This window comes from Erinaceus europaeus, chromosome X (genome assembly GCF_950295315.1).
Source record: "Erinaceus europaeus chromosome X, mEriEur2.1, whole genome shotgun sequence".
In the NCBI taxonomy this organism is placed as follows: Eukaryota; Metazoa; Chordata; class Mammalia; order Eulipotyphla; family Erinaceidae; genus Erinaceus; species Erinaceus europaeus.
Genome location: NC_080185.1, coordinates 105,009,323 through 105,036,585, shown reverse-complemented (window position 1 = coordinate 105,036,585; position 27,263 = coordinate 105,009,323). Strand labels below are relative to the sequence as shown.

The following is a 27,263-nucleotide window of genomic DNA, read 5'->3' as shown; positions in this document are numbered from 1 at the left end:
TGTTTTTTTGGCCACCATGGGTCACTTGTTCAGCCAGTAATATTCAGGTGGGCCTAGGAGGTGGTGCAGTGGACTAAGTGTTGAGCTCACAAGCATGATGTCCTGAGTTGGGTGTGGCATGTTTTGCCCCAGAGTGATATTTTGGTCCTCTCTCCTCTTTCTTATAAATCAATAAATTTTAAATGAGGGGGCACACCAAAGCTTCCCCCAGTGCTTTGAACGTGAGGGTTCTAATTGGGGTTGAATGCATTACAAAACAGGCACTCTCCCATGGTAGCTATCTTGTTGAACTTCCTTTCGTGTGTGTGTGTGTGTGTGTGTGTGTGTGTGTGTGTGTGTGTGTGTGTGTGTGTTTTGAATCTGGTACATATGTAACTTATATGCCAAATAATCAGAATTGTGTCATTACAAGCATAAAGACACTTGTGTTCCATTTTCCTTTTAATTCCATCCCACCAGAAATTTTTTCCTCTATCCTGGGGGAAAACATAGGCAGGACACTCTCTCTCTCTCTCTCTCTCTCTCTCTCTCTCTCTCTCTCTGTGTGTGTGTGTGTGTGTGTGTGTGTGTGTGTGTGTGCAGTGAAGGAGGGCCAAGCTGGAATCTGGGTCACACATATGGGAAAGCAGCACAACATCTAAGGGAGCTATTTTACCTGTCCGGAACCCATGTCTTTCCTGGCCTAATGAAGATAATGCAAGGCCCTGCCATCACCTTACGTCATTAAAAAATAGAATGTCCAATCCAATAACTTAATTAGCAGGTAAGACTTCTCCAACTGAAACAGGTCCCTGAGCATGTGGACAGTAGGGATGGGGAGCACCCCCTCTTCCTTGTCTTCTCCCCCCCAACCTCCCCCCAAAAGCATACATAGTTGAATGGGAGTGAAAGGAGGGGCAAGGAGAGGAGACCAAAGTCCTCCTTTGACTCAGTGCTGCCGCTTCTACAGCATGATTATTTTGCTTTCTGCATCTGGCAGGTGATAGATATATCACCACAGGGATTACATGGAGATATTCAAGGCTCTATGATCATTGGCACTCTTCGATTTGCTGTCCTTGACCCAGGCAATTTGTTTACATGTTGACAGTGTTGCTCTGAATCCTCAGACCCACTCACCTCTCCAGGTTCTCCTCTAGGGGTTCCAAAAGCAGCTGATTTCTCTCAAAACTGGATGATCTCACTCACAGGTGGAATTTGGGAGACAAGGACAGAAAAAGAAAACTCAAAAGTAAAAAGTGTATTGGAGGGGGCAGGTGGTGGCACACCTGGTTAAGTGCACAGACTACAGTGTGCAAAGACCTGGGTTCTAGCCCCTGGCCCCCACCTGCAGGGGGAAAGCCTCACAAGTGGTGAAGCAGGGCTGCAGGTGTCTCTCTCCCTCTCTATCACCCCCTTCCCTATCAATGTCTGTCTGTCTCTATCCAATAAATAAAGATAATAAATTTTTTTTAAAAAAGTGGATTGGATGTGGGGAAGGATGGGGACTAGTGGTCTTGGGGTCCTGGTGCATGATGGTGGAAAAGGACCTAAGGCAGAGGTGAGAGTGTTTTGCACACACTTAATGGTGGAGATAAAGAAATTGTGTCCGTGTGTCAACAACTGCCAAACACTAGCTCTCCAATAAAATGACTATAAAGGAAGAGAAAAGAAAAAAAAAAAAAAAAAACTCATCGCTCTCAAAACGTACCGGGAACATTCAAAAGTGAGGGAATGATGGGGACCCTAATAAGAGAAGCTTTTGTTTTTCTCTCCAGAGGACCTTAAGCATCTTCCTCAAGTCCCTATTTTCTGGATCTTGTCTATCCATTTCTTTTCACAGTGTGTACTTTGGCAGTCTGTAGCGCAACTCACATTGGTTTCTGCTACCAACAATTCCATAGTCAGAGACTCATCCAACTTAGTACCTTGGCATAAAGCAAAGTGTGTGCTGAGATGTGTGAAAACAAACAGCAGAAGAGAGATTGAGCTCAACAGACTCTGGGGGCTCCCTCAGTTCTGATGAGCTGTAATTCTGTGGTCCTAATATTTCTTCCACTTGAAATTCATTTCTCTGAACTTCCAGGGGCTGTACTGGATTTACTTCTATGATATGGTCCATTCTTACTTGAGTCAACTGTCCGCATGACATCTGGACTGATGTGTGCCAAACACAGGCTTCAGTGCTGGGGAATCTATGATGAAATAAACAAACACACTCCTGTCCTTATGCACTCAAAGTTTCCTTCTCACTTGCACTTGCCTTTTAATTTTAATTGGAGGGATTAATGGTTTACAGTCAGCAGTGAATACAGTTGTTGATACATGTGGAAAATTTCTCAGTTTCCTGTAAAACACTCTAACGCCCCGCCTAGGTCTTCCTCCACCACAGTACACAAGGACCTGAAACACGCCCCCCCCTTTACCTTTTACTTTAATGCAATTACCTTTTACATGGTTTTACCATCACTTTTATGTTTGTGTTTCTATCAAAGTTCTTCTCTGTAGCCATCTGTTTCCCCCTGGGTTCCGAAATCCTTTATCAAAAGATTCGTATTTTACTCATGTTCCAAGACCCTTTCCCATCAATGGTCACTAAAGATTACCACAGAAAGCAATGAGCGATGAACAAATTGATGAATGTCTGGAAGGACAGCTGAATACCTTAAATAATCATAAGCCCCCATACTGTTTCTAAGAATATTGTTGGTGTTTTCCCAAGGCATATGGATTCTTCTTAATAGCAGAGACTTTACTGCTAGTTAACAACAAACTCTTTCCTGTGACTGTATTATTGCTCCCGGGACCACCACATAATTCCTACCCCGGTACACTAAATATTGTAAATATATCATCTACACTGAATGAAAAAAAAACTGTATCAATGGGAATTTCTGTATTTTAAACTTGCATTTGCCTTTCAGATCATTTAAATACAAACACAAATTGTAAATCAAAAAATGAGTTCATATTTAAGATATATTTCAGCTACAACATTCAGAAAATGAGTAAAATAATCTTTCTCTCCAGAATTTTGTGTGTGTGTGTGTGTGTGTGTGTGTGTGCGAATTGTGCCCTTATTAAATATTTGAAGGCATACTCATTTAGAAATGATAGCCATCAGTCATGTAGGTTTTGTTTCTTTAAGAGGAGGACCAATCTATATTTAATTTGCTGCTACAGATTGAAAGTAAATATGTATTTAGTGTATACTAAATGACTCTTCTAGGTACCACTTTTTTTCCTTTTTAAAATATTTTATTTTAATGAGAGATAAAAAGATGGAGAGGAGAAGGAGAGACATGGAGAGAGAGAGAGAGAGAGAGAGAGAGAGAGACCAACCGGAGCACTGCTCTAGGTACTACTTTTAATCTAATTATTTAAGATTCTTTTTATTGGCATTTCTTAATGACGCCAGCTTTGTGTTTTAAGACACCAACTTGGCATTCTAGTCAACAACTTTTATCTAAACTGGACAGTTTTATGTGCCAGGTCTTTTAGAGGATGGAATTTTGAATTAGGAATCTGAATCCTATATTTGTGATAAAAGACACATTATATAATCTCTATTATATAATAGGTCAAAAATATAGTTAAAATTAACCTGCTTTGAATTGCCATGCACCTTGGTGACATATATATATATATATATATATATAGAAATGGTGGTGAAATGCCACATAAACAAAAATATATTAGTACTGTGAAAATACAGCAACTCCCAAGTGCCTCCCCCAGATTTTGGTACTAACTGATGTGAGCTATCAGGGCCAGTATAGTTGTTTTTAAATCTTAAAATATACACAACTTATTACCCACCTAATGAAGTGGAAACCAGTGAATGTAATGTTTTTAATGGCCACAGAAAATCTTGCTGGCAGTTCCTTGTTGCTATTTATTTTGCTTCCCCAGGGACACCAATCCACTTAGCTGTACATTGCTTTCTTAAGACAATACTAATGCATATCCCCACCTTGTCTTAAGTTAGAACCTGACGTCCTACTTTGAGTTCTCTGAATCCTTTCATAAGACAAATGGAAAGAAAGAGATTTTCCAGAAGAGAAAGGGATACCTAGAGGGAATCTGAATCCAAATTTCTACTTTCAAATCTGGAGGTGGAGTGATGCAGAGGCTTTTCAAGATTAAGAACTCTATTTACCTTTCATTTCCATTTTTCTCATATCAGCAGAGCCTCCTAAAGTGAACTGAGGGGGCATTTCAAATGGCCTGATAAGTTTTCTTTTTTGAGAAGATGAGGTATGTGAACTGGAAGCCGACCAAGGTACTCCTATATCAGTTGTATTGAAAAGATTGTATAAAACAGATTCACAACAGTATCCTAAGAGCTATTCCTCAGTGCCAAAATCTGGCCATGGTTGTCCTGGGTTCTTATTATGTTTGTTTGTTTTAAAATAAGGGTATTTTATTTATTTATTTGATAGGACAGAGAGAAATTGAGAGGGGAAGGGGAGACATGGAGAAAGAAATAGATACACCTGCAGTACTGCTTCAAAAACTCTGAAGCTTTCCCCTTGCAGGTGGGGACTGGGGGCTTGAACCCATGGTAATATGTGAGCTTAATGTGGAACACCACCACCCAGCTCTTGCTTGCTTTTTAAACAGGGCATTTTATTAATCTCGTCAGGCTAATTCTTCCTAATGGTGATTCACGGGCAAAGAGATCATGGTGGCAGCTTGCAGCCCTATTCTAGTTTCCCAGCTAGAGAACTGTGAGACAGTTCAGTTCAATCAGTATGTATTTATGGAGCTCCTGCTATTTTTCAAAATGAGATGTTAGAGTCACAGGAATTCAAATATAAAGGAGTAACAGTCTGAAGCCTTTAGGCAGGGAGAAAATAACATACTGGAGAGTGTCCTCAGAAAGACACATAGTGCTTGAAATACACCACCTCTGGTATCTAGAAATTTAAAATTGTGGCAACATGAGAAGAAGACACTCCCTTAGCCCCATTATCTCTACTTGAATGATCAGCGAAAATGGTTCCTTTGTGTCAAGTGCTTTAACACATGTTGACTTTTTATCTTTCTAAGATAGCTTACATATATATGACTTTGATGACATACAAGAGAATGAATCACTCTGATGGTCTTTAAGTCTCAGGGCTTTTGGTTTCTGGGTGTGTGTGTGTCCAGCATTAAACCAGCTCCCCCTGCTTCATCCTGCATTGCTGATACTATGGCCTATTTACATAATCATTGTTTTGCCTGAGAAATCCCCACCCATCCCATTGATCTATCTTCTTTCTACCTGGAGACCTGCCCTGACTGCAGGGTAACATTAATCCCACTGGTTAAAACCCTTGCAACAGTTGCTAAGGAAGCTTCTGTCTTCCCAGAGTGATTTTGCCTTTCTCCACCCCCTTCCCTAGCCATTTCTGTTTCTGACTTGCCACTTCTGGTTTTATCCTATAAAAGCACTGGCTCTCTGATGAATAGATCCTTTTGCATTACCACACTGCCACGAGTTCCTGAGTCATCTATCTTCCACATCACTGAGTGAGTAGCATCCCAGGCTGAGTCCAGCCAAGATCTCTTCAAACCAGAGAGCACACGCCTGGGGAAGAAGCACCCCCACGCTAGCCCTGCACGAATGTGTGTGTGTATCTAGGGTTATTGCTGGGGCTCAGTGCCTGCACTATGAATCCACTGCTCCTGGAGGCCATTTTTTTCCCCATTTTGTTGCCCTTGTTGTTATTATTGTTATTGGATAGGGCACAAAGAAATTGAGAGAGGAGGGAAAGACAGAGAGGGGGAGAGAAAGACACCTGCAGACCTGCTACAAGCGACACCCCTCAGGTGGGGAGCCAGGGGCTCTAACCAGGAGCTAGGGCTAACTGGGATCCTTATGCCAGTCCCTGCGCTTCTTGCCATGTGCACTTAACCTGCTGCACTACCACCTGGCCCCACTCTGGTTCCACTTTCAATGTGAGTGTTTGGGTAGCCCTCCCCAGGCCTAGAAACAATTTTATAGCACCCAAATTCAACTGTTTTTTTAAAGAGACTGAGAAACAAAAAGGGGAGAGAAATACACAGTATGAAAGAGAGAGAGAAAAAAAACACTGAAGCTTCCTTCAGTGTGGTGGGGGTCATGCTGGAGTAGAGCACTATCCAAGTGAGTTATTTGGCCAGCCATCAACTCAATTATGACACTAACTAACCAGAGGCAGCATCAGATTGCCAGAGCTAAAGGCTCAGCTTCCTCATGCACTTAACACTTTACACACTGGTTACAAGCCCCAGGCCCGTGACTTAACGTTTCCTGTGCTTCTAACTGAACTACACTCTGGTGGGCCCCCACACCGCCGCCAACCTCTAGTCAGACTTCTGGTCTCCCTTGTCAACTCAGGTTGCTGGCGGTACTACTGACAGACTAGCTGTAAGTCCAAAGTTTCCAGAGCCCCCTTTCTTGAGCTTGATTGCTAGAAAGGCATACAGGACCAGGCCCCGGGGAAACCTATTAAATCACTGGATCACTAATTCACTACAAAGGCTACTAAGAGACACAAATCAACAGTGAGATGAAGAGAAACAAGGTGGTTTGTCCTCAGGAGCTTGGGGGGTTAGTATGGTATAGGGAGGGCGTGGAAACAGTTTGATTACCCAACCTATATGTTCTCTGAACCCTCTGGGGGTTTTGAGGGAAGTTTCAATACACAGGCATGATTGACGAAATCACTGTTCACTGGCCTCGCCCCTCCCCCATCACAGAAAAACAGTAAGTGGGCTGTTTGCCCCACCCTCCATTCATTTGGTTACCCTGACAACCAGGCCCCACCCACAGATGTTTCCCAAAACATCCTTGCTGCAATTAAGAACAAGACACTTTAAACTTAAAAAATAGTTTCTTAAAAAAAAACTTTTTTGGCTCCGAGATTTTCTCAGGAACTGAGGATCAGATACCAAGTAAGACAAAAGATGCTTCCACACCCCTCCCACACCACTGGGAAAATCCCAAGAGCTTGGCAGAGCAGTAAGTAAAAAGTAACTCCCATTACTCCAGTGGGTCTGAAAATCCAGAATTTGGGGATCTTTGAGATTTAATTGAAATGAATTGCTAAGAGACATAGGCAAGTATGTAACAGTAGTGTCTATATATGATTTATATATGTAGATGTGCATACACAACTTTATAAAAGTTTGTGTGGCTAGACAGATTTATAAATGTTCAATTTCTGAGCCTCACATGTTGTTTCCTTTTGATATAGGTTTGGGAAAAGAAAATCCATCTCACACTTTAAAAATTTGAGGACTTGAATTAAACCCTGGTTCAGGGCAGGAGAGATAACCTAATGAATGGTTGTGCACACAGACTTTCATGCCTGAGACTCAAAGGTCCCAGGTTGAATCCCTCGTACCACCATAAGCCAGATCTGAGCTGTGTTCTGGAAAAAAATAAAACAACAAAACAAATTATATTTTAAAATGCTGGATTTATAATTTGTTACCTAGGTGACCTTGAGCAAGTATTAGTAACTGATCCTGGATTGCCTCATTTACTTAATGAGGACAAGATCTATCTGGGGATGTTGTGGATAGCCAGTCAACTCACATCTGTGAGAGTTCTTTGTCACAGTTATGTAGTACAAGTGACGTCCTAAAGTAGTAGTATGATTTATAAGGTAAGATTTTACAATCTGAATAAAATCTGACTTGGCTAAATAAAAAAGAATTCTGGCACTGTCAAGTGTTTTCCTATATTCTAGAGTTCTTTGTGATATATTTTTATTTATTGACATCCCTACCTACTGAGGGTGAATTTTGGACAGTTTAGATGGCTTGGCAAATGCTAAGAAAAATCAGCCCCATGGTGCTGTTATGTGCCCCAAAGTACATTCGACTTCAAACATTGATACATACATGATGTTCTTAAACACAGAGCAATTTTCAAGAACTACAAACAATCAAGACAATTCCTCCTGTTTACAGTCCAACAGGACTGAACCTTCTCTAATTTGTCACAGTCAGCAGCTACAACAAGGTTAGGGTTAGATCCGTAAAGAGGAACAACTAAAGTGCCATTGTTTCACAAGGTTAGCCTGAGTCTATACATTCCTTCTGCTCAAATTATCTTATTTCTCTGTATAATTACACTCGGTTTTTACATTTCCAGCCTGACCAAAATTCTGTCAATTCATGGCACAGTTTTCTGTCTAATTATAGAGAAAGGTGTTTCCCTCTCACTTGTGCCTATGTATCTGAGATTCAATTTTGTCTTCTCAAACACAGTCTAACATTGTGCTTTTTTTTTTCTGTTATAAGTTAATCAGGTTGGTATATGACATTCTGCCTTTTCTGTCTTCTACCAATACTTTCATTTACAGAAAGCATGTTCTGGCCAAAGGCAGTGCTTCCGTCATTTTTATATGAAAAATTCAGGCCACCCTGAATTTGTGGCCTAGGAGGTGGTATAGTGGATAGTTTTAGATTGTCAAGCAGGAGACTCTAAGTTCAGTCCTTAGCACTGAATATGCTCTGGATCTATCTCTTCCACTCTTTCTTATAAATAAATAAGTCTGTATATATATATATATATATATATATATATATATATAGAGAGAGAGAGAGAGAGAGAGAGAGAGAGAGAGAGAGAGATTGATAAGATAGATAGATCTAGATCTAGATCTATCTATCTATCTATCTATCTGAGTCAATGGCCAGGCTTACTATTGCTTACTTGTATTGATGCCCTATAGACTTGTAAGGGACTCTCAATGCCCTCACACCTGAGACCTAAAGTCAAGTTTACCCATAATAATAAGCCAGACTCTAAAGTAACTGGAAACCTTGAGACTCGAATATTCTGCATACAAATCATTATTTTTTACCTTCACAGAAAAGAAAACATCACAAGGCATTTTGCCCCTTTATTCACAAAACCTTGAAGGAGAGTCTATTTTTCCAAAGCCCTAGAGTGGAATTTAAGAGAATCGACACTTTTTTGTAAAAACACATTTTTTTCAATGAGTACTCCACACTATGCGTATGGAAATGAGAACAATTCCCAGTTTTCACACATTCATTATTTCAATGTGAACAACTCTCTTTTTTCTATAGCAAGACTACCATTTTCAAACCCTAGAACACACTGTGGAGCACTCAGCAGTGAGGACAACTAATTAATATGGACAATAGTGGCCACAGTCCACAGTCCCCTCTCATTCATATGCTGACACTGTCATCCCCATAGGGGGACAAATATCTGTCCCCTTCCAAAACACATCTTTGGCAAAAGCTTAATTTTAGTGGGAGGAGCTTTGAAAAAAATATGTTTACTTGAACAAAGGAAAAGCGGTCTCCATAAGGGTGTCTCATGCACTGCACCAGAGAAGACCTAATCCATTGGCCCTTCTCGTGGAGAAGGGGGACTCAGATCTGCTACATTTGTTTCACAGACCTTTCTCCTTTCTCCCCCTTGGCTCAGCTGAGGTGTTTTCAAGCGGCTAAAAACCTTGTAAAATTCCACGTTATGGACACAGTTCTCCATACTTTTTTTTTTCTAGTCTGTCTCATGCCTGTTCATTTGACCAGTCTCTAAAAAACCCAGAAGGGGAAGGATGATTTCTTTTGTGCCCTGACACGTACAATGTGATTTTGTCTGGAGATGGGGACTTTGGGCAGTAATTCAGTTTAGGTGAGATTGGGAGAGCAGGGCACTGTGAAGGGTTATGTCCTTATAAGGAGAGAGAGGGAGCAAAAGCTTCCTCTCCAGCCTGATGAGGTCATAATGGGACAATGGTTGTCTGAAAGCCAACAACTGAATCTGCTGGTAGTCTCATCTTAGTCTTTCCATCTCCCAGAACTGTGAAAAATCATTGCTGGAGACACCCACTCTACTGTATTTTCTTAAAGCAGCCCAAGTTGATGGAGGCACTGGTATTTGTATAGTGATTTGCCATTTCAAACCATCTTTCCATGTGTCATTTTGCTTAATCCTAATAGAAACATTGGTATGGAAGGCACCAGAAGCCCAGTTTCAGAGATTAAATAAACAGAGGACCAGGGGGAGATGAAAAATAATGCATTCCCACAGACACTGATGGGCAAAACCAGGGCTTAAAGTGTTTCCTAATTTACCGCTTTTCAAAACTATGTCCTTAACAGGAAATTAAAGAAAATATATTGCTTTAAAATTCATTAATTATAAGTAACACACACACACACACACACACACACACAGCCATATCATTACTTTGACATATGTGATTGCAGGGATCAAAATCAAGACCTCACAGTAGCAAGTCTGGCACTTGATCACTGGCAAGACGTTTTGAAGTGTAAGTCTCACAGCCATCAAAGTCATAATCATCATTGTTGTCATAACCATCATTGTTGACATAATCACTCCATAAACAACTATTAAGCACCTGACCGTTAAACCTCCAGTCAAAAGCTTTCTTTGTATGCCCCATAGTCTACATGTAGAGCCAAGCTGGGTGAATGGGAGCTAATTATCAACTCGCCTAGTGGCCAGAGAACAAGTCCAGTGGGCTCTATTTCTTTGCACTGTGGAGGACAAGGGGCACAGCTGTGGTGGCCCGCCACTTCCAGAGCAAGGGCAGCCCTCACATTTGTTAGGGTGTCTGATGGAGACACAGTGACTTTAAGTCAGGTTTCAGGAAACTTCCATTTTGGAAATCAGCTCCACAGGGAGTCCCCCACAGATCCTTGCCTCCTTGTCATGTCCTTTTGGAGTCCTTCCTGCTCCCCCAGCCACCTTACTGAAAAGGGGTCGACCTGTGTAGCATTATTCATATGAGCGTGTGAAGGTAAACAAGCATGGCAGGGGGCTGGGCCGTGGCTCACCCAGTTAAGCACATATTACCGTGTTCAAGGGCCCAGGTTAGAGCCTCCACCTCCCACCTGCAGGAGGATACGTTATCAATGGTGAAGCAGGTCTGCAGATGTCCCTCTTTCTTCCTTTCTGTCGCCCCTCCCCTTTCAATCTATCTTTGCTCTATCAAACAAAATAGAAAGAAAAGAAAAAAAAAGTCCTTCAGGAGTGGGGAATTGGTACTAGTACCTAGCCCCAGCCATAACCCTGGTGGAAAACAAACAAACAACAACAAAAGCATGACAGCTTCTTGGAATCCTGATTAGTCATCGGGGAGGAAGACAGGCACAAAGTCACTGAGACACTTGAGCAGCCCATGGGTTTGCTCAGATAGAAAGGAAGCTCCAGCCTGCACCAAATCCTAAACCCTATGAAGAAGCCCCAATGCAGTGGGAGGACAGCTCCAGCTGACATCTGATTGCCATATTATGAGGAGTCCTGAGACAGAACCACTCAACCCAGTCACTGGTGGTGTCTTCACTCACAGAAACACTGAGTGCTAGTCAGTGATGACTGGTGGCTCAAGTCACTAAGTTAAGGAGAGATTTGTTTTCCCAGAAATAGGTAATGGCTCAGTAACCCCCCCCCTCCTTTTTTTACTGACTAAAATAGAATAAGCCTGGAAATCTCCACTGCACACAGAAAGGTCACAATCTATCAATCTTTTCCTCTTCATAAATGCTCTCCCTTAAGATGGGAACAAGAAAAGAAAGGCTAGAGGCAAGTCATTTGTTTTGCCACTTTGAATTATTAATGAGGAAATTGTGCAAGAAATAGTAAGTTTAAAACAATCCCTGTACTTTTTTCTAACATTTGAGGAGAGATGCAGCATCTCTTGATTATTTATTTGTCTGTTTATTCAATACAGAGAGGGGGAGAGAGAGAGACTCCTGAAGCACTGCTTCACAGTTCATGAAGATTTCCCCTTCCAGGTGGGGACAAAGGCTTAAACCCGTTCCCTGCACCATGAAACATGTGTGCTCAAACAAACACACCTGGCTCAATGCAGCATCTTTTCGGAGAAGTTCAGGTACATAGCTAACTTCAGATTTACAGTCATATCAACTCCATATTTACAGTCATATCAACTCAATATCCTATTTTAAACCAGAACATTGCTTAGCTCTGGCTTATGATAGTGTTGGGGATAGAACCTGGGACCTTTGGTGCATCAGGATTTAAAGTCTCTTTCCATAACCATTATGCTATAGTCCCAACCATAAGGTGCATGATTTTGGTGAGAAGTTAGTTAGATTCTTCTTTAAGCATAGGAGAATTAGAATATAACAGAAATTCACGTCTTTAGTTGCAATGCCCCATTAGGCTCTGAAATAGCAATACTAGCCTATGAAAAATTGGAATTTTACCAGTGGGCAAATCTCTTTTTTGTTTCCAATTTATCTTATCAGTGTGAGAGTTTTGATATATGGATATATATATATATATATATATATATATATATGTGTGTGTGTGTGTGTGTGTGTGTGTGTGTGTATACATGTGTGTATATATATGCTGAACATATATGATGAACAAATATACATATACAAATACATATATATTCATCACCACCATTAGTCTTATCATTCCAAAGAAATAATCATTTTCACTAATTGATTTATTTACCTAACAGTGATAGTCATCATAGTCATCTTTAAAGTAGATGCATAGAACATTTGCAAACTCAGCACTTTCTCTTTAAAATGAAACAATGAAAAATCAATTTTCAGTAAAAAGCATTGTGTTCCGAATTGTAGCTTTATCACTTTAAATAAAACATATTCACTCTTCTTACTACACACTCTCATGGAAGACTAATTATTGGGTATGATCACAACAATAAATTTAGATTTTATTATAAATTCTATTAAAATGTTTTACTATTAATCTCACTGAATCAAAGGATGGAAGACATTAAAGGGAACACATTTAATGTTAGATATTTGCTATGACTTTAATACCATAAGAAAAAAAATCATTTAGGAAAAGAATATCATACCTCCTATTAAATTTTCCTGTGTGAGAGGTATGATTACTTTAATGGAGCTCAAAAGATCTTTAAAATAACACTGGCTATTTCCCGTATCTGTCATATGCTTTCACACTATTAACTGGATACATATGAAAAGGACATGAAATAGAAACTGTATAAGAAACACATGTAACTATAAACCTCAGTGTATTGCTATTTTATGGGTTGACTTGGTTGAACCATGAGGCCCAGGTGTTGGGTTAAAAATTAGATTAGCAGTGGGTTAAGCGCATGTGGCGCAAACCTCAAGGACCAGCGTAAGGATCCCGGTTCGAGCCCCTGATTCCCCACCTGCAGGGGAGTCACTTCACAGGCAGTGAAGCAGGTCTGCAGGTGTCTACCTTTCCCTCCCCATCTTCCCTTCCTCTTTCCACTTCTCTCTGTCCTAACAACTCTAACAATGATGACATCAATAACAGCAACAATAATAACTACAACAATCTTCTTCTTCTAGCGTTTGCCACTACAACAATAAAAAACAAGGGCAACAAAAGGAAAAACAAATAAATATTAAAAATTAAAAAAGAATTAGATTAGCTATTACCTGGAAATCCCTCTCCTGGGGATATATCCTAAGAAATCAAATACACCAACTCAAAAAGACCTGTGTACACCTATGTTCATAGCAGCATTATTTTTAGTAGCCAAAACCTGGAAGCAACCCAGGTGTCCAACAATGATGAAAGGCTACGGAAGTTGAAGTTGTGGTGTATATATACAATGGAATACTACTATGCTATTATTAAGAATGATGAATTTACCTTCTTCACTGTATCTTGTATGGAGCTTGAAGGATTCATATGAAGTGAGAAGCCAGAAAGAGAAGAATGAATAGGGGATGATCTCATTCGTGGACAGATGTTGAGAAATAAGAACAGAAATAAGAACCAGAAGGTAAAACTTGAACTGGGTTTGGTGTATTGCACCAAAATAAAGGACTCGGGGGTGAGGAGAATTTCAGGTCCTGGTACATGATGGTGGAGGAGGTCCCAAGTTGAAGGTGAGAGTGTTTTGTAGAAAATCGAGAAATTTTACACATGTACCAACAATGTTATTTACTGTAAACCATTAATTCCAGAAAAAAAATAAAAAGCTAGATTAGCTGTGGCTGCCAGGGATGGGAAAATACCCTTTGAAAAGGTAAGTGCCCTGGGCAGCTACTGAGCTAGCAGGAAACCATGGCAACCATCTCTAGGCCTGTGACACGCCCAATGATGTCACAAAGAAACTGGTGAGTATAAATCTGCCCACCGCAGCCTGGGGCGTCAGACCACAGCTTCAGCCTCATGGAGGGAGAAGGGTCCTCAGGCTCCGGAACAGTCATGAAAGGGGCACTGGCATTGAAGAAACAACGCAAGTCTCTCTCCCTTCCAATCCGGATGACCAAAGATGATCCAAAGAAGCCAAAAGGCAAAATGTCTGCTTATGCCTTTTTTGTCCAGACATGCAGAGATGAGTACAAGAAAAAGAAACCAGACACCCCTGTCAATTTTGTTGAATTTTCCAGAAGGTGCTCCGATAAATGGAAGATTATGACATCAAAGGAGAAGAGTAAATTCGAAGAGATGGCAAAGGTTGACAAAGCACGCTACGATCGAGAAATGAAGGACTACGAAGCACCTGCAGGAAACAAGAAAGACCCGAGTATTCCCAAGAAACCTCCGTCAGGATTCTTCTTATTCTGTTCTAAAGTTCGTCCTAAAATCAAAGCCAACTACCCTGGAATCTCCGTTGGGGCTGTGGCAAAGAAGCTTGGAATGATGTGGGCCAAGTTAAGTGAAGGCGAAAAACAACCTTATAGAGTCAAGGCAGCCAGACTGAAGGAAAAATATGAAAGGGAAATGGCAGACTTGAAGGCCAAAGAAAAGCCTGGTTGGACCAAGGGCCCCAGGAAGGCGACCTATAAGAAGGCAAGGAAGGTGGAAGATGACGAAGATGACCAAGACAGAAACAGCCAGGAGGACGATGAAGAGGACGACGACATGGGAGATGAGGGCGACAACTATTTTGATGATGATGACAACGATGATGAAGATGAAGATGAAGATGACCAAGACGAAGATGAGGATGATGAGGACGATGAGGACGATGAGGAAGATAAGAAGGATGAGGATGAGGATGACGATGAATAAAAAACCAGTTCATCTGTGTCCTTGTGAGTGAATACTTTAGAAAGCGCCATGGCAGACACTACTCAGAATGAGAGTAACTACTAGCCTGGGGTTGGATTATAATCTGATCACAGGTTCCCAGGCTGCTCTAGGGGTGTCTCTGAACATGAAGTAGTCATGGGTGCCTACAGAATCTTAAAACTCTAGTCGAGTAGTTTTAAATATCTGGAAAATGAGACACTGTGTCCTCATGCTGCACGTGGCTGTTGGTGTGGTGAGGTATTTAAGTGTCTTCTGGGATTTCAGGTTTTCATTGTTTATAAATTCTTAAAACTTTCCCCCTATTTTATTTGATAGGACAGAGAAATCGAGAGGGAAGGGGGAGGCAGGGAGGGAGAAGGAGACACTGGCAGTACTGCTTCACCACTTGTGAAGCTTCCCCGAGACCCTCAGGATTGAATGGTAACATGTGCCCAATTTCTTCATTTTAAGGTGGTGTTAGCTAAATGACGGTTAGATAGCCTAAGTTGTCAAATATACAGATATAACTCTCTATAGTATCAATAAGTTAGGCACCTGAGACACACTCAATGCTCTTACTCATGTGAAGGCTAAAGTCTTTATGACATCGTGAAAACAAGGCACTACGGCAGGAGAGCAACACACTCTTTATGAAGCCATGAGCATATAACTCAGCATACTTGGGGCGTGGTACTGGGTGGGGCTGGGGCTGCATAGGGGGCTGTGGAGATTTGGGCGGGGGTATGACTGTGGCGGGGGGCTTGGTGGGGGGGTGGGACGAGTTGGGTCAGGGAGGGGTAGGGGTTGGGGATGGGTTAGGGTGGGTGGGGGCTGTGTAGGGGGTGGGGCGATTTGGGCAGGGTAGGGGTGTGGCGGGGGCTTGTTAGGGGGGTGGGGCGAGTTGCTTCAGGGAGGGGTTGGGGCGTGTTGGGGAGCGGTTGGGGGTGGGTGGGGGGGTACGTAGGGGTGGGGCGATTTGGGGAGGGTAGGGCTGCGGTGGGGTCTTGGTAGGAGGGTGGGGTGGGTTGGGTCAGGGAGGGGTAGGGGTTGGGGCATGTTGCGGGAGGGTGGGGGCTGCGTAGGGGGTGGGGCGATTTGGGTCAGGGAGGGGTTGGGGCGTGTTGGGGCGGGGTTGGGGGTGGGGCGGGGGCTGTGTAGGCAGGTTAGGCGATTTTGGCGGGGTAGGGGTGTGGCGGGGGCTTGGTAAGAGGGTGGGGCCAGTTGGGTCAGGGAGGGGTAGGGGTTGGGGCGTGTTGGGGAGGGGTTGGGGTGGGTGGGGCCTTTGTAGGGGGTGGGGCGATTTGGGCAGGGTAGGGGTGTGGCTGGGGCTTCGTAGGGAGGTGGGGCGAGTTCGGTTAGGGAGGGGTAGGGGTTGGGGCGTGTTGGGGAGCGGTTGGGGGTGGGTGGGGGCGGTGTAGGGAGTGGGCCTATTTGGGCAGGGTAGGGGTGTTGCGGGGGCTTGGTAGGGGGGTGGGGCGAGTTGGGTCAGGGAGGGGTAGGGGTGGGGCGAGTTGGGGCGGGGTTGGGGGTGGGGCGGGGGCAGCATAGGCGGGTTAGGCGATTTTGGCGGGGTAGGGGTGTGGCAGGGCCTTGTTAGGGGGTTGGGGCGAGTTGGGTCAGGGAGGGGTAGGGGTTGGGGCATGTTGGGGAGTGGTTGGGGGTGGGTGGGGACTGTGTAGGGGGTGGGGCGATTTGGGCTGGGTAGGGGTGTGGCGGGGACCTGGTAGGGGGGTGGGGCTAGTTGGGTCACGGAGGGGTAGGGGTTGGGGCGTGTTGGGGGTTCTGTGAGGGCTGCGTAGGCGGGTTAGGCGATTTTGGCGGGGTAGGGGTGTGGCGGGGGCTTGGTAAGAGGTTGGGGCGAGTTGGGTCATGGAGGGGTCGGGGTTGGGGCGTGTTGGGGAGGGGTTGGGGTGTGTGGGGGCGGTGTAGGGGTGGGGCGATTTGGGCAGGGTAGGGGTGTGGCAGGTGCTTGGTAGTGGGGTAGGGGGAGTTGGGTCAGGGAGGGGTAGGGGTTGTGGGGTGTTGGGGAGCGGTTGGGGTGGGTGGGGGCTGTGTAGGGGGTGGGGCGATTTGGGCAGGGTAGGGGTGTGGCTGGGGCTTGCTAGGGGGGTGGGGCGAGTTGGGTCAGGGAGGGGTAGGGGTTGGGGCGGGTGGGGCCTTTGTAGGGGTGGGGCGATTTGGGCAGGGTAGGGGTGTGGCGAGGGCTTATTAGGGGGGTGGGGCGAGTTGCGTCAGGGAGGGGTAGGGGTTGGGGCGTGTTGGGGAGGGGTTGGGGTGGGTGGGGGCGGTGTAGGGAGTGGGGCGATTTGGGCAGGTTAGGGGTGTGGCGGGGGCTTGGTAGGGGGGTAGGGGGAGTTGGGTCAGGGTGGGGTAGGGGTTGGGGCGTGTTGGGGAGGGGTAGGGGGTGAGTGGGGGCTGTGTAAGGGGTGGGGCGATTTGGGCAGGTTAGGGGTGTGGCGGGGGCTTGGTAGGGGGGGTAGGGGGAGTTGGGTCAGGGTGGGGTAGGGGTTGGGGCGTGTTGGGGAGGGGTTGGGGGTGGGTGGGGGCTGTGTAAGGGGTGGGGCGATTTGGGCAGGGTAGGGGTTTTGCGGGGGCTTGGTAGCGGGGTGGGGAGAGTTGGGTCAGGGTGGGGTAGGGGTTGGGGCGTGTTGGGGAGGGGTTGGGGGTGGGTGGGGGCTGTGTAAGGGGTGGGGCGATTTGGGCAGGGTAGGGGTGTGGCGGGGGCTTGGTAGGGGGGTGGGGCGAGTTGGGTCAGGAAGGGGTAGCGGTTGGGGCGTGTTGGGGAGGGCTTGGGGGGGGCTGTGTAAGGGGTGGGGCGATTTGGGCAAGGTGGGGGTGTGGCGTGGGCTTGTTAGGGGGGTGGGGAGAGTTGGGTCAGGGAGGGGTAGGGTTGGGGCGTGTTGGGGAGTGGTTGGGGGTGGGTGGCGGCTGCGTAGGGGGTGGGGCGATTTGGGCAGTGTAGGGGTGTGGCGGGGGCTTGTTAGGTGGGTGGGGCGAGTTGGGTCAGGGAGGGGTAGGGGTTGGGGCGTGTTGGGGAGCGGTTGGGGGTGGGTGGGGACTGCGTAGGGGATGGGGCGATTTGGGCAGGGTAGGGGTGCGGCGGGGTCTTGGTAGGGGGGTGGGGCGGGTTGGGTCAGGGTGGGGTAAGGGTTGGGGCGTGTTGGGGAGTGGTTGGGGGTGGGTGGGGGCTGTGTAGGGGGTGGGGCGATTTTGGCTGTGTAAGGGTGTGGTGGGGACTTGGTAGGGGGGTGGGGCTAGTTGGGTCACTGAGGGGTAGGGGTTGGGGCGTGTTGGGGCTGGGTTGGGGGTTCTGCGAGGACTGCTTAGGCGGGTTAGGTGATTTTGGCGGGGTAGGGGTGTGGCGGGGGCCTGGTAAGAGGTTGGGGCTAGTTGGGTCAGGGAGGGCTAGGGGTTGGGGCGTGTTGGGGAGGGGTTGGGGTGGGTGGGGGCGGTGTAGGGAGTGGGGCGATTTGGGCAGGTTAGGGGTGTGGCGGGGGCTTGGTAGGGGGGTAGGGGGAGTTGGGTCAGGGTGGGGTAGGGGTTGGGGCGTGTTGGGGAGGGGTTGGGGGTGGGTGGGGGCTGTGTAAGGGGTGGGGCGATTTGGGCAGGTTAGGGGTGTGGCGGGGGCTTGGTAGGGGGGGTAGGGGGAGTTGGGTCAGGGTGGGGTAGGGGTTGGGGCGTGTTGGGGAGGGGTTGGGGGTGGGTGGGGGCTGTGTAAGGGGTGGGGCGATTTGGGCAGGGTAGGGGTTTTGCGGGGGCTTGGTAAGAGGGTGGGGAGAGTTGGGTCAGGGTGGGGTAGGGGTTGGGGCGTGTTGGGGAGGGGTTGGGGGTGGGTGGGGGCTGTGTAAGGGGTGGGGCGATTTGGGCAGGGTAGGGGTGTGGCGGGGGCTTGGTAGGGGGGTGGGGCGAGTTGGGTCAGGAAGGGGTAGCGGTTGGGGCGTGTTGGGGAGGGCTTGGGGGTGGCTGTGTAAGGGGTGGGGCGATTTGGGCAAGGTGGGGGTGTGGCGGGGGCTTGTTAGGGGGGTGGGGAGAGTTCGGTCAGGGAGTGGTAGGGTTGGGGCGTGTTGGGGAGTGGTTGGGGGTGGGTGGCGGCTGCGTAGGGGGTGGGGCGATTTGGGCAGTGTTGGGGTGTGGCGGGGGCTTGTTAAGTGGGTGGGGCGAGTTGGGTCAGGGAGGGGTAGGGGTTGGGGCATGTTGGGGAGCGGTTGGGGGTGGGTGGGGACTGCGTAGGGGATGGGGCGATTTGGGCAGGGTAGGGGTGCTGCGGGGGCTTGGTAGGGGGGTGGGGCGAGTTGGGTCAGGGAGGGGTAGGCGTAGGGAGAGTTGGGGCAGTGTTGGGGGTGGGTCGGGGGCTGCGTAGGCGGGTTAGGCGATTTTGGCGGGGTAGGGGTGTGATGGGGCTTGTTAGGGGGGTGGGGCTAGTTGGGTCACGGAGGGGTAGGGGTTGGGGCGTGTTGGGGCGTGGTTGGGGGTGGGGCTGCGTAGGCGGGTTAGGGGATTTTGGCGGGGTAGGGGTGTGGCAGGGGCTTGTTAGGGGGTTGGGGCGAGTTGGGTCAGGGAGGGGTAGGGGTTGTGGCATGTTGGGGAGTGGTTTGGGGTGGGTGGGGACTGTGTAGGGGGCGGGGCGATTTGGGCAGGGAAGGGGTGTGGCGGGGGCTTGGTAGGGGGGTGGGACGAGTTTGGTCAGGGAGGGGTAGGGTTTGGGGCTTGTTGGGGAGTGGTTGGGGGTGGGTGGGGGCTGTGTAGGGGGTGGGGCGATTTTGGCTGGGTAAGGGTGTGGCGGGGACTTGGTAGGGGGGTGGGGCTAGTTGGGTCACTGAGGGGTAGGGGTTGGGGCCTCTTGGGGCTGGGTTGGGGGTTCTGCGAGGGCTGCTTAGGCGGGTTAGGTGATTTTGGCGGGGCAGGGGTGTGGCGGGGGCCTGGTAAGAGGTTGGGGCTAGTTGGGTCTGGGAGGGGTAGGGGTTGGGGCGTGTTGGGGAGGGGTTGGGGTGGGTGGGGGCGGTGTAGGGAGTGGGGCGATTTGGGCAGGTTAGGGGTGTGGCGGGGGCTTGGTAGGGGGGTAGGGGGAGTTGGGTCAGGGAGGGGTAGGGGTTGTGGGGTGTTGGGGAGTGGTTGGGGGGTGGGTGGGGGCTGTGTAAGGGGTGGGGCGATTTGGGCAGGGTAGGGGTGCGGCTGGGGCTTGGTAGGGTTTGGGGCGAGTTGGGTCAGGGAGGGGTAGCGTTGGTGTGTGTTGGGGAGCGGTTGGGGGTGGGTGGGGGCTGTGTAGGGGGTGGGGCTATTTGGGCAGGGTAGGGGTGTTGCGGGGGCTTGGTAGGGGGGTGGGGCGAGTTGGGTCAGGGAGGGGTAGGGCGAGTTGGGGCAGGGTTGGGGGTGGGTCGGGGCTGCTAAGCGGGTTAGGCGATTTTGGCGGGGTAGGGGTGTGATGGGGCTTGTTAGGGGGGTGGGGCTAGTTGGGTCACGGAGGGGTAGGGGTTGGGGCGTGTTTGGCCAGGGTAGGGGTGTGACGGGGGCTTGGTAGGGGGGTAGGGGGAGTTGGGTCAGGGAGGGGTAGGGTTTGGGGCGTGTTGGGGAGGGTATGGGGTGGGTGGGGCCTTTGTAGGGGGTGGGGCGATTTGGGCAGGGTAGGGGTGCGGCTGGGGCTTGGTAGGGGGGTGGGGCGAGTTGGGTCAGGGAGGGGTAGGGGTTGGGGCCTGTTGGTTAGCGGTTGGTGGTGGGTGGGGGCTGCGTAGGGGGTGGGGCGATTTGGCCGGGGTAGGGGTGCGGCGACGTCTTGGTAGGGGGGTGGGGCGGGTTAGGTCAGGGTGGGGTAGGGGTTGGGGCGTGTTGGGGAGCGGTTGGTGGTGTGTGGTGCTGTGTAGGGTGTGTGGTGATTAGAGCAGGGTAGGGGTGTGGCGGGGGCTTGGTAGGGGGTGGGGCGAGTTGGATCAGGGAGGGGTAGGGGTTGGGGCGTGTTGGGGAGGGGTTGGGGTGGGTGGGGGCTGTGTAGGGTGTGGGGCGATTTGGGCAGGGTAGGGGTGTGGAGGGGGCTTGGTTGGGGGGTGGGGCGAGTTCGGTCAGGGAGGGTAGGGGTTGGGGCGTGTTGGTGAGCGGTTGGGGGCTGTGTAGGGGGGTGCTGCGTTTTGGGCAGGGTAGGGGTGTGGCGGGGGCTTGGTAGGGAGGTGGGGCAAATTGGGTCAGGGAGGCGTAGGGGTTGGGGCGTTTTGGGGAGCGTTTGGGAGTGGGTGGGGTCTGCGTAGGGGTTGGGGCGATTTGGGCGGGGTAGGGGTGTGGCGGGGGCTTGGTAGGGGGGGTGGGGCGAGTTGGGTCAGGGAGGGGTAGGGGGTGGGGCGAGTTTGGGTGGAGTAGGGGGTGAGGTGGGGGCTGCGTAGGCCGTGGGGCAATTTGGGTGTGGTAGGGGGTGTGCCGGGGGCTTGGTAGGAGGTGGAGCGAGTTGGGTCAGGGAGGGGTAGAGGGTGGCATGAATTGGGGCGGGGTAGGGGGTGGGGCTGGGCTTGCGTAGAGGGCTGTGGCGATTTGGGCGGGGTAGGGGTGTGGCAGGGGCTGCGTAGGGGTTGCGGCGATTGGGTCAGGGATGGGTAGGGGGTGGGGCGATTTTGGCGGGGTAGGGGTGTGGCGGGGGCTTGGTAGGGGGGGTGGGGCGAGTTGGGTCAGGGAGGTAGGGGGTCATGGTAGGGGGTGGGGCGGGGGCTGGGTTCGTTGTGGTGCGAATTGGGGCTTGGTAGGGGTAGGGGAAGGGACTGGGTGGGCGGGGTAGAGGTGGGGCTAGGTGGGGATGGATGGGGCTTGGGCTGGGTAGGGTGGGGTAGGGGGTTGGGGCTGGGGGCTGGGTAGGGCAGGGTAGGAAGTGTGGGGCGGGATATGGGGAAATAGGGGTCTGGTTATGGATAGGGGTTAATGGTGGAGGGGGTGTTTCATGCACTCATCTTAAGACTAAAAAAATCGTGGTCTCCAGAAGGAAAAGGAATCTTCAGACTCCCTTTGGATTCTAGACTGTGGTATCAAAGCTTCCAACTCTCCAGTCTCCCCAGATGGTGTGATCCAGGGCCTAAGAACCTCAATCTTCCATTTCCTCTTTTGAGTGTATACTTCACACACACACACACACACACACACACACACACACACACACACACACACACACACACGTTTTTCTCTGAAGAATCCTAAAAAACTATTTCTGCTAAAGGAAGGAAAGATAAATAAACATGCAGTAAGGTGAATTCAAGAGAGTGATCAAGTTTTTTTAACATTTGCTAGAGCAATGTCCAACCCCACTTTAAAAAATTATTTTTTTAAGTTCTATTTGATAAAAATTCTAAGGCAAGTGTAGATAGCATAATGGTTATGCAAGAGAGACTCTCATTCCTGAGGCCCCGAACGCCCAGTTTCAATCCCTTGCACCACCATAACCCAGGACAGAGTGCTCTGGTTTAAAAAAATAAATAAAAGGAACCCTATTTGGGGAGACTTGGTGGTGGAGTAGCCCATGAAGCTGCTCACACGCTACCATGTCCAAGGACCTGGATTCAAGTCCCCAGCCTCCACCTGCAGAAGGCTAAGTTTTCGGAGTGATGGAACAGTGCTGCAGGTGTCCTTTCTCTCCCTTTCACTCTCAACTTGTTTATACTAGGAAGGATGAAAAAAAAATGATCCAGAAAAGAAAAATAATCTATTTTGTCATTTTTATTCTTTCCTGAAGGCCAGTTAAAGCACAAGGAAATACTTTATTACTTAACATAAAATTCAGCTTCTTTAATTTTTTGTGGTGTGGGGTAAGAGCCCAGAGAGCTGTGAAAGTACAGCACTGCTGAGTCTACCCTCCCCCAATCCAATGTTTTACAATTGATCTGGGTGGGGGTGTGGGTAGGGGGTGAGGGAGAGGTAACAGAGGGCTATTCCACCATTCATGGAGTTCCCCCTCATGTAGTCCATGGTGCTCGCATGTGGTGCTAGGGATCAAAGCCCAGGCCTTCACACATGGTAAGGCCATTTCTCAGGAAAAAAGAAATTACCATAATGGGCTGTTGTTAAAGTTCGGAGGCTCCAGCTGGCCGGGCTAGCTTCACGGGCGGGTAACAGAGACGACCAGAGACATACGGCTGGGCAGGGAAGCTGTATTTCTTTATTCAGGAACAACGATTTATAAACTAACCCAAACTAATCACCAAACAGAACTCTGTTGCCTCTTTCCCCCGCGGCAGCGCCAAACACTCTCCAACTCTCTCACTCTGGAACTCTGGAACCCTCTCGGGGTTCCTTGGGGCGGGGCCAGGCGAGCCCGCGAAACTAGCAGGACTGATCCAATTTTCTTGGCGGGGGAGAGCTAGAACAACCCAATGTAAAGCATACAACAATGGGCCCACTGATTATAGTGTAAGTCCAATATGCAGGGTGAACTCACAGGAACATGATTTCTCCTATATTTGAAAAATACCTGCTAGTTCATCAAAATAGTGACTTATCCCTAACTGTGCTAGAATGTGTAGTAAGTGGAAACACAGTGGACTTGCTTTGAGGTTCGAGACACTAGTGACACCCTCCTCCTTCTAGAACTCCAGGAGCTTCGTATTCGAAGCCAATCTTCTCTCCTCTTGGTTCTCTCTCCACATTCAGCCACCCTGTTCTACTTACTGTAGACTGCCTTGCCCAAATAGACTTGTCCAAATATGTTTGACTATAAGATCTTTTAAGACAGAGGTTGAGTTCTATTCCTTCCTGGACCCTTCCCTCATGTTCTGGTATTAACTAGCAACGGAGAGGCAGCATTCATGCCTTCACAGAACTGAACAGTGGTGGATATAAATTCTAAGAGCTGCACACTGTCATTATAACAGGTCGACATCAGGTGCAGGATGTCCAAAGAAGAGGATTTATGATGTTTGACCTGCTTCTTCTAAAATCAGTAACTTTCTAGTAGACGACACCCGAGAGGAAGATACTGCCTGACATTTCAGTAATGATAGAAATTTCATTTAAAAACTATGAGGAGGGAGTCGGGCAGTAGCACAGCGGGTTAAGCACACGTGGCACAAAGTGTAAGGACCGGCGTAAGAATCCCGGTTAGAACCCCGGGCTCCCCACCTACATGGGAGTCGCTTCACAAGTGATGAAGCAGGTCTGCAGGTGTCTTTCTTTCCCATTCTCTGTCTTACCCTCCTCTCTCCATTTATCTCTTTCCTATTCAATGATAACAACATCAATAATAACAACAATAAAAAAAAAAAAAACGTGAAGAACAACGAAGTCTTTTGATTTCACCAGGAAGGGTTACACACCAGGAAGGGTCACACACATTTGGTTGCAGTAATGAATGATGGATTGACAATGCTGCTGTAAAACTGTCAGTTAATTCCAAAAGCTTGTGAGTGGATTTTCCCTCTCACGTGGTAGAATGTGCTCTTGTCCAGTTCTTTAAGCAAGCTGATGTGAATTCATTTTATTAGAATTTATGTGATGTCACCACATTTCTCAAAGAATATTGGGCTGGTTTAAAAAGGCCTGAGCTGAGAAATGACTGGAAAAGCAATGACTCTGTCTTAAGGCTAAGTCTTCTGTGTCAGACACTCCCTCTGTGTTACAGCTGATAAAAGACTACTTATTGCATCCTGCATATTGTCCAGCCTCCAGGTGGCTATCCCAGTCACATCCCGCCAAAATAGTGTTTACTATTTAGTGAGCATGTAGGGTGTGTCAGGCCTTTCTTTTAGGAACATCTGGCAATTTCATCCTCATTATCACCTTACCAGCTTCACTACTGTTAGTAAGTAGCCACACACAGCAGCTGAGGCAACCATGACTTAGAGCAAAGATTCTACTGGGCCAACGTTGACAGCTCATAGAGGTCACCAAGCTCCACTACCTTTAACAACTCCAATATGTGTAACTGAAAAGGTTATATAAGGTATATAGATAGGATTAACTAGAAGTAAAAATGTGGGACAATTTTTTTATGTTGTTGATAGTACAAATAGGGATGCTAGTCACATAAGCCAGTTTTTTTTTTTCAATAATCATTATAATCGGAGGAACTATCTGAAATATTTCTTGTCTGTTTTTGGTCCCCTGACCTGGTCATTTTGCAAATGACAACTGGCCAGGAATGGTAGAGACAGTCAATCACCAAGGAACTGAAGGGAAATTAGAGTTTGCATATCAGAAAGAACCAAGAAAATATATCCTTTGAATGTACTCAGAATGAAATTTATTCTCTCACCTAAATAATTAGAACATAAGATTTCCATCAATAAGATAATCTGAAAACAACAGATGCCATGAAAACAGTTTTATACAGTGTACCTGACTGGTACTTTGGAGACCCACTGACTTGAGATTTCAGTGTGGGTATTACTAGCAGATAGGAACTGCTTCTCACTGGATTTTTCCTTTGATAGAAAGTAATAACTGTGTATAGATTTCCCAACTGTTCAAAGTTATCAACTGAGATTTACCAAGAAGGAAAATATCTCAATATAGTATTATATATTTATTGAATATTTTCTTTATTTAGCTGATTCATTTTTAAGTATTTCTACAAGTTGCAGGGCAATAAAAAAGGAATACTGAAATCTTCAAATAAGGAAGTACAATTTTATAAGCAAGTATTTTATTTCTGCTCATTCCCTGAATACCAAATCCACAGAAAGAAAAAAAAATTCTATTTTGAACACGATTGCAACTTTATAAGTATTGCATTTCCATCCCATTTCATAGATTTCAAATGGAGAGATAAACTGAAGTTTAGCAGGGCTGGAAATGACATTGTTTAGATAAACATATCTTGCCAGAATTATGTTGGTACCAGCATTTGAGGCTCCAGGCTTACTTGGAACTAACAGTATGGTTTAGGCTTTTAATAAGCAACATGACAAGTCTCAACAGATACTAGTGTTTAAGAAAATGTTTTCTCTTAGACTATTTGAATTGGAAATCTCTTTGCTGTGCTGCAAGTAGTTATAAAGGTACTCCTACAATGCAAAAGCTTAGAAAAACAGAAATACTCGAATCACTAGGTAGTTTAGTAGGCAGAGGCAAACCTGCCCTCTAACTTTCTTCATGACAAAAGTCAATGTTCTTTCTATATATCTGTCTATATCTAGATATAAAATATTTGAAAGGATAATGAAAAATGCTTAGACAAGCTGGGCAGATATGTTCAAATATTGTTATTTTCCTCTTAGGGGAAACACAAGTTAATTTTCACTAGTAAAAAAACAAATGAGGATGCCAAGTGGTGGCGTACCTGGCTGAGCACACAAGGATCCAGGTTCAAGGCTCCTGATCCCCACCTGTGAGGCTCGGGGTGGTGGTGGTAAAGCAGTATAGTAGGTGTCTCTCTGTCCCTCTCATGCTGGCACATGCCAGCAGACTTCAAAGACCAAAAGATGACTAAAGAAAGGGCTCTCTCTTCATTCCTCATCTCCTGGTTCCGCCACTAGAAAAGGCTCTTCTGGTTGTGGGTAGGGGGATGAGGGACACTGTAGGCCAAGGAAGGAAATGCCATACCCACATGTGTCTCTGAGTGCTGGCAGGAAAGCCAGGGAGAGTGGGAGAATCTGGGCCTCAGTCCTCAGGGAAGGACAAGTGAGTGAGGTCCCCGTACTCCTCCCAACCCCAGACAGTCATTCCGACTCATTCCCAAGGAAAAGCTCCATGCACAATCTCTAGGCAAATGGGCACTAAAGTAGCAAACCCACGCCCCCCCCCCCAGCATTCCAGTCCATCCCAGAATGGCACCGCAGTTGTAGTACACAATGGAAGCTTCTCAGTAGCAGAGACACATCCAGATACGAGAATGTCCCTGCAGACAGTACTGAGAAAACAGATGGAGCAGGTGCCCACTGCTTGCACTAATGACTAGGAATGCAAAGGACACACTGGCCTCTCCTGGTTGAGCACAGACATTACCATGTGCAAAGACCTGGGTTCAAGTGCCCAGTCCCCACCTGTATGTGTGTGTTTGTGTGTGTGTGTGGGGGGGGGGCGCTTCATAAGCAATGAAACAGTATTACAGTATTGCAGGTATCTCTCTCTTTCTCTCAGACTCAGTTTCTCTCTATCCTATCAAGTAAAACAAAAGGAAGAAATAAATAAGGGGCATGCATTCCGGCACTCTGTGCTCACCACACCCATCACTCTTTGCTTTGCAACTACACACCTGCATCAGAGAAAATTCAATCTCTTCCAGTCCCCAGGATTCTTCAAAGTGAACACCCTGGACTGCGCACCCCAGCACAAGAGTGAGACTTCGCAAACATTATGCACTGGTTTT

General features: G+C 47.5%; 2 protein-coding genes across 8 annotated transcripts in view; one reads left to right on the top strand and one right to left on the bottom strand.

The window, feature by feature from the left end:
* Positions 1–27,263, bottom strand: part of DMD (dystrophin) — a 2,449,111-nt gene that overhangs the window by 684,900 nt on the left and 1,736,948 nt on the right. The gene's annotated exons all lie outside the window — the stretch shown is intronic.
* LOC103109707 (high mobility group protein B3-like) lies at positions 14,147–15,013 on the top strand. The gene has a single exon (XM_060182740.1). It carries the CDS (start codon positions 14,150–14,152, stop codon positions 14,993–14,995), a length of 846 nt encoding a protein of 281 aa, XP_060038723.1. The 5' UTR covers positions 14,147–14,149; the 3' UTR covers positions 14,996–15,013.

Excerpts from the sequence above, each read along its gene's own strand:
- LOC103109707 (XM_060182740.1), top strand. The coding sequence starts at position 14,150 with ATGGAGGGAGAAGGGTCCTCAGGCTCCGGAACAGTCATGAAAGGGGCA.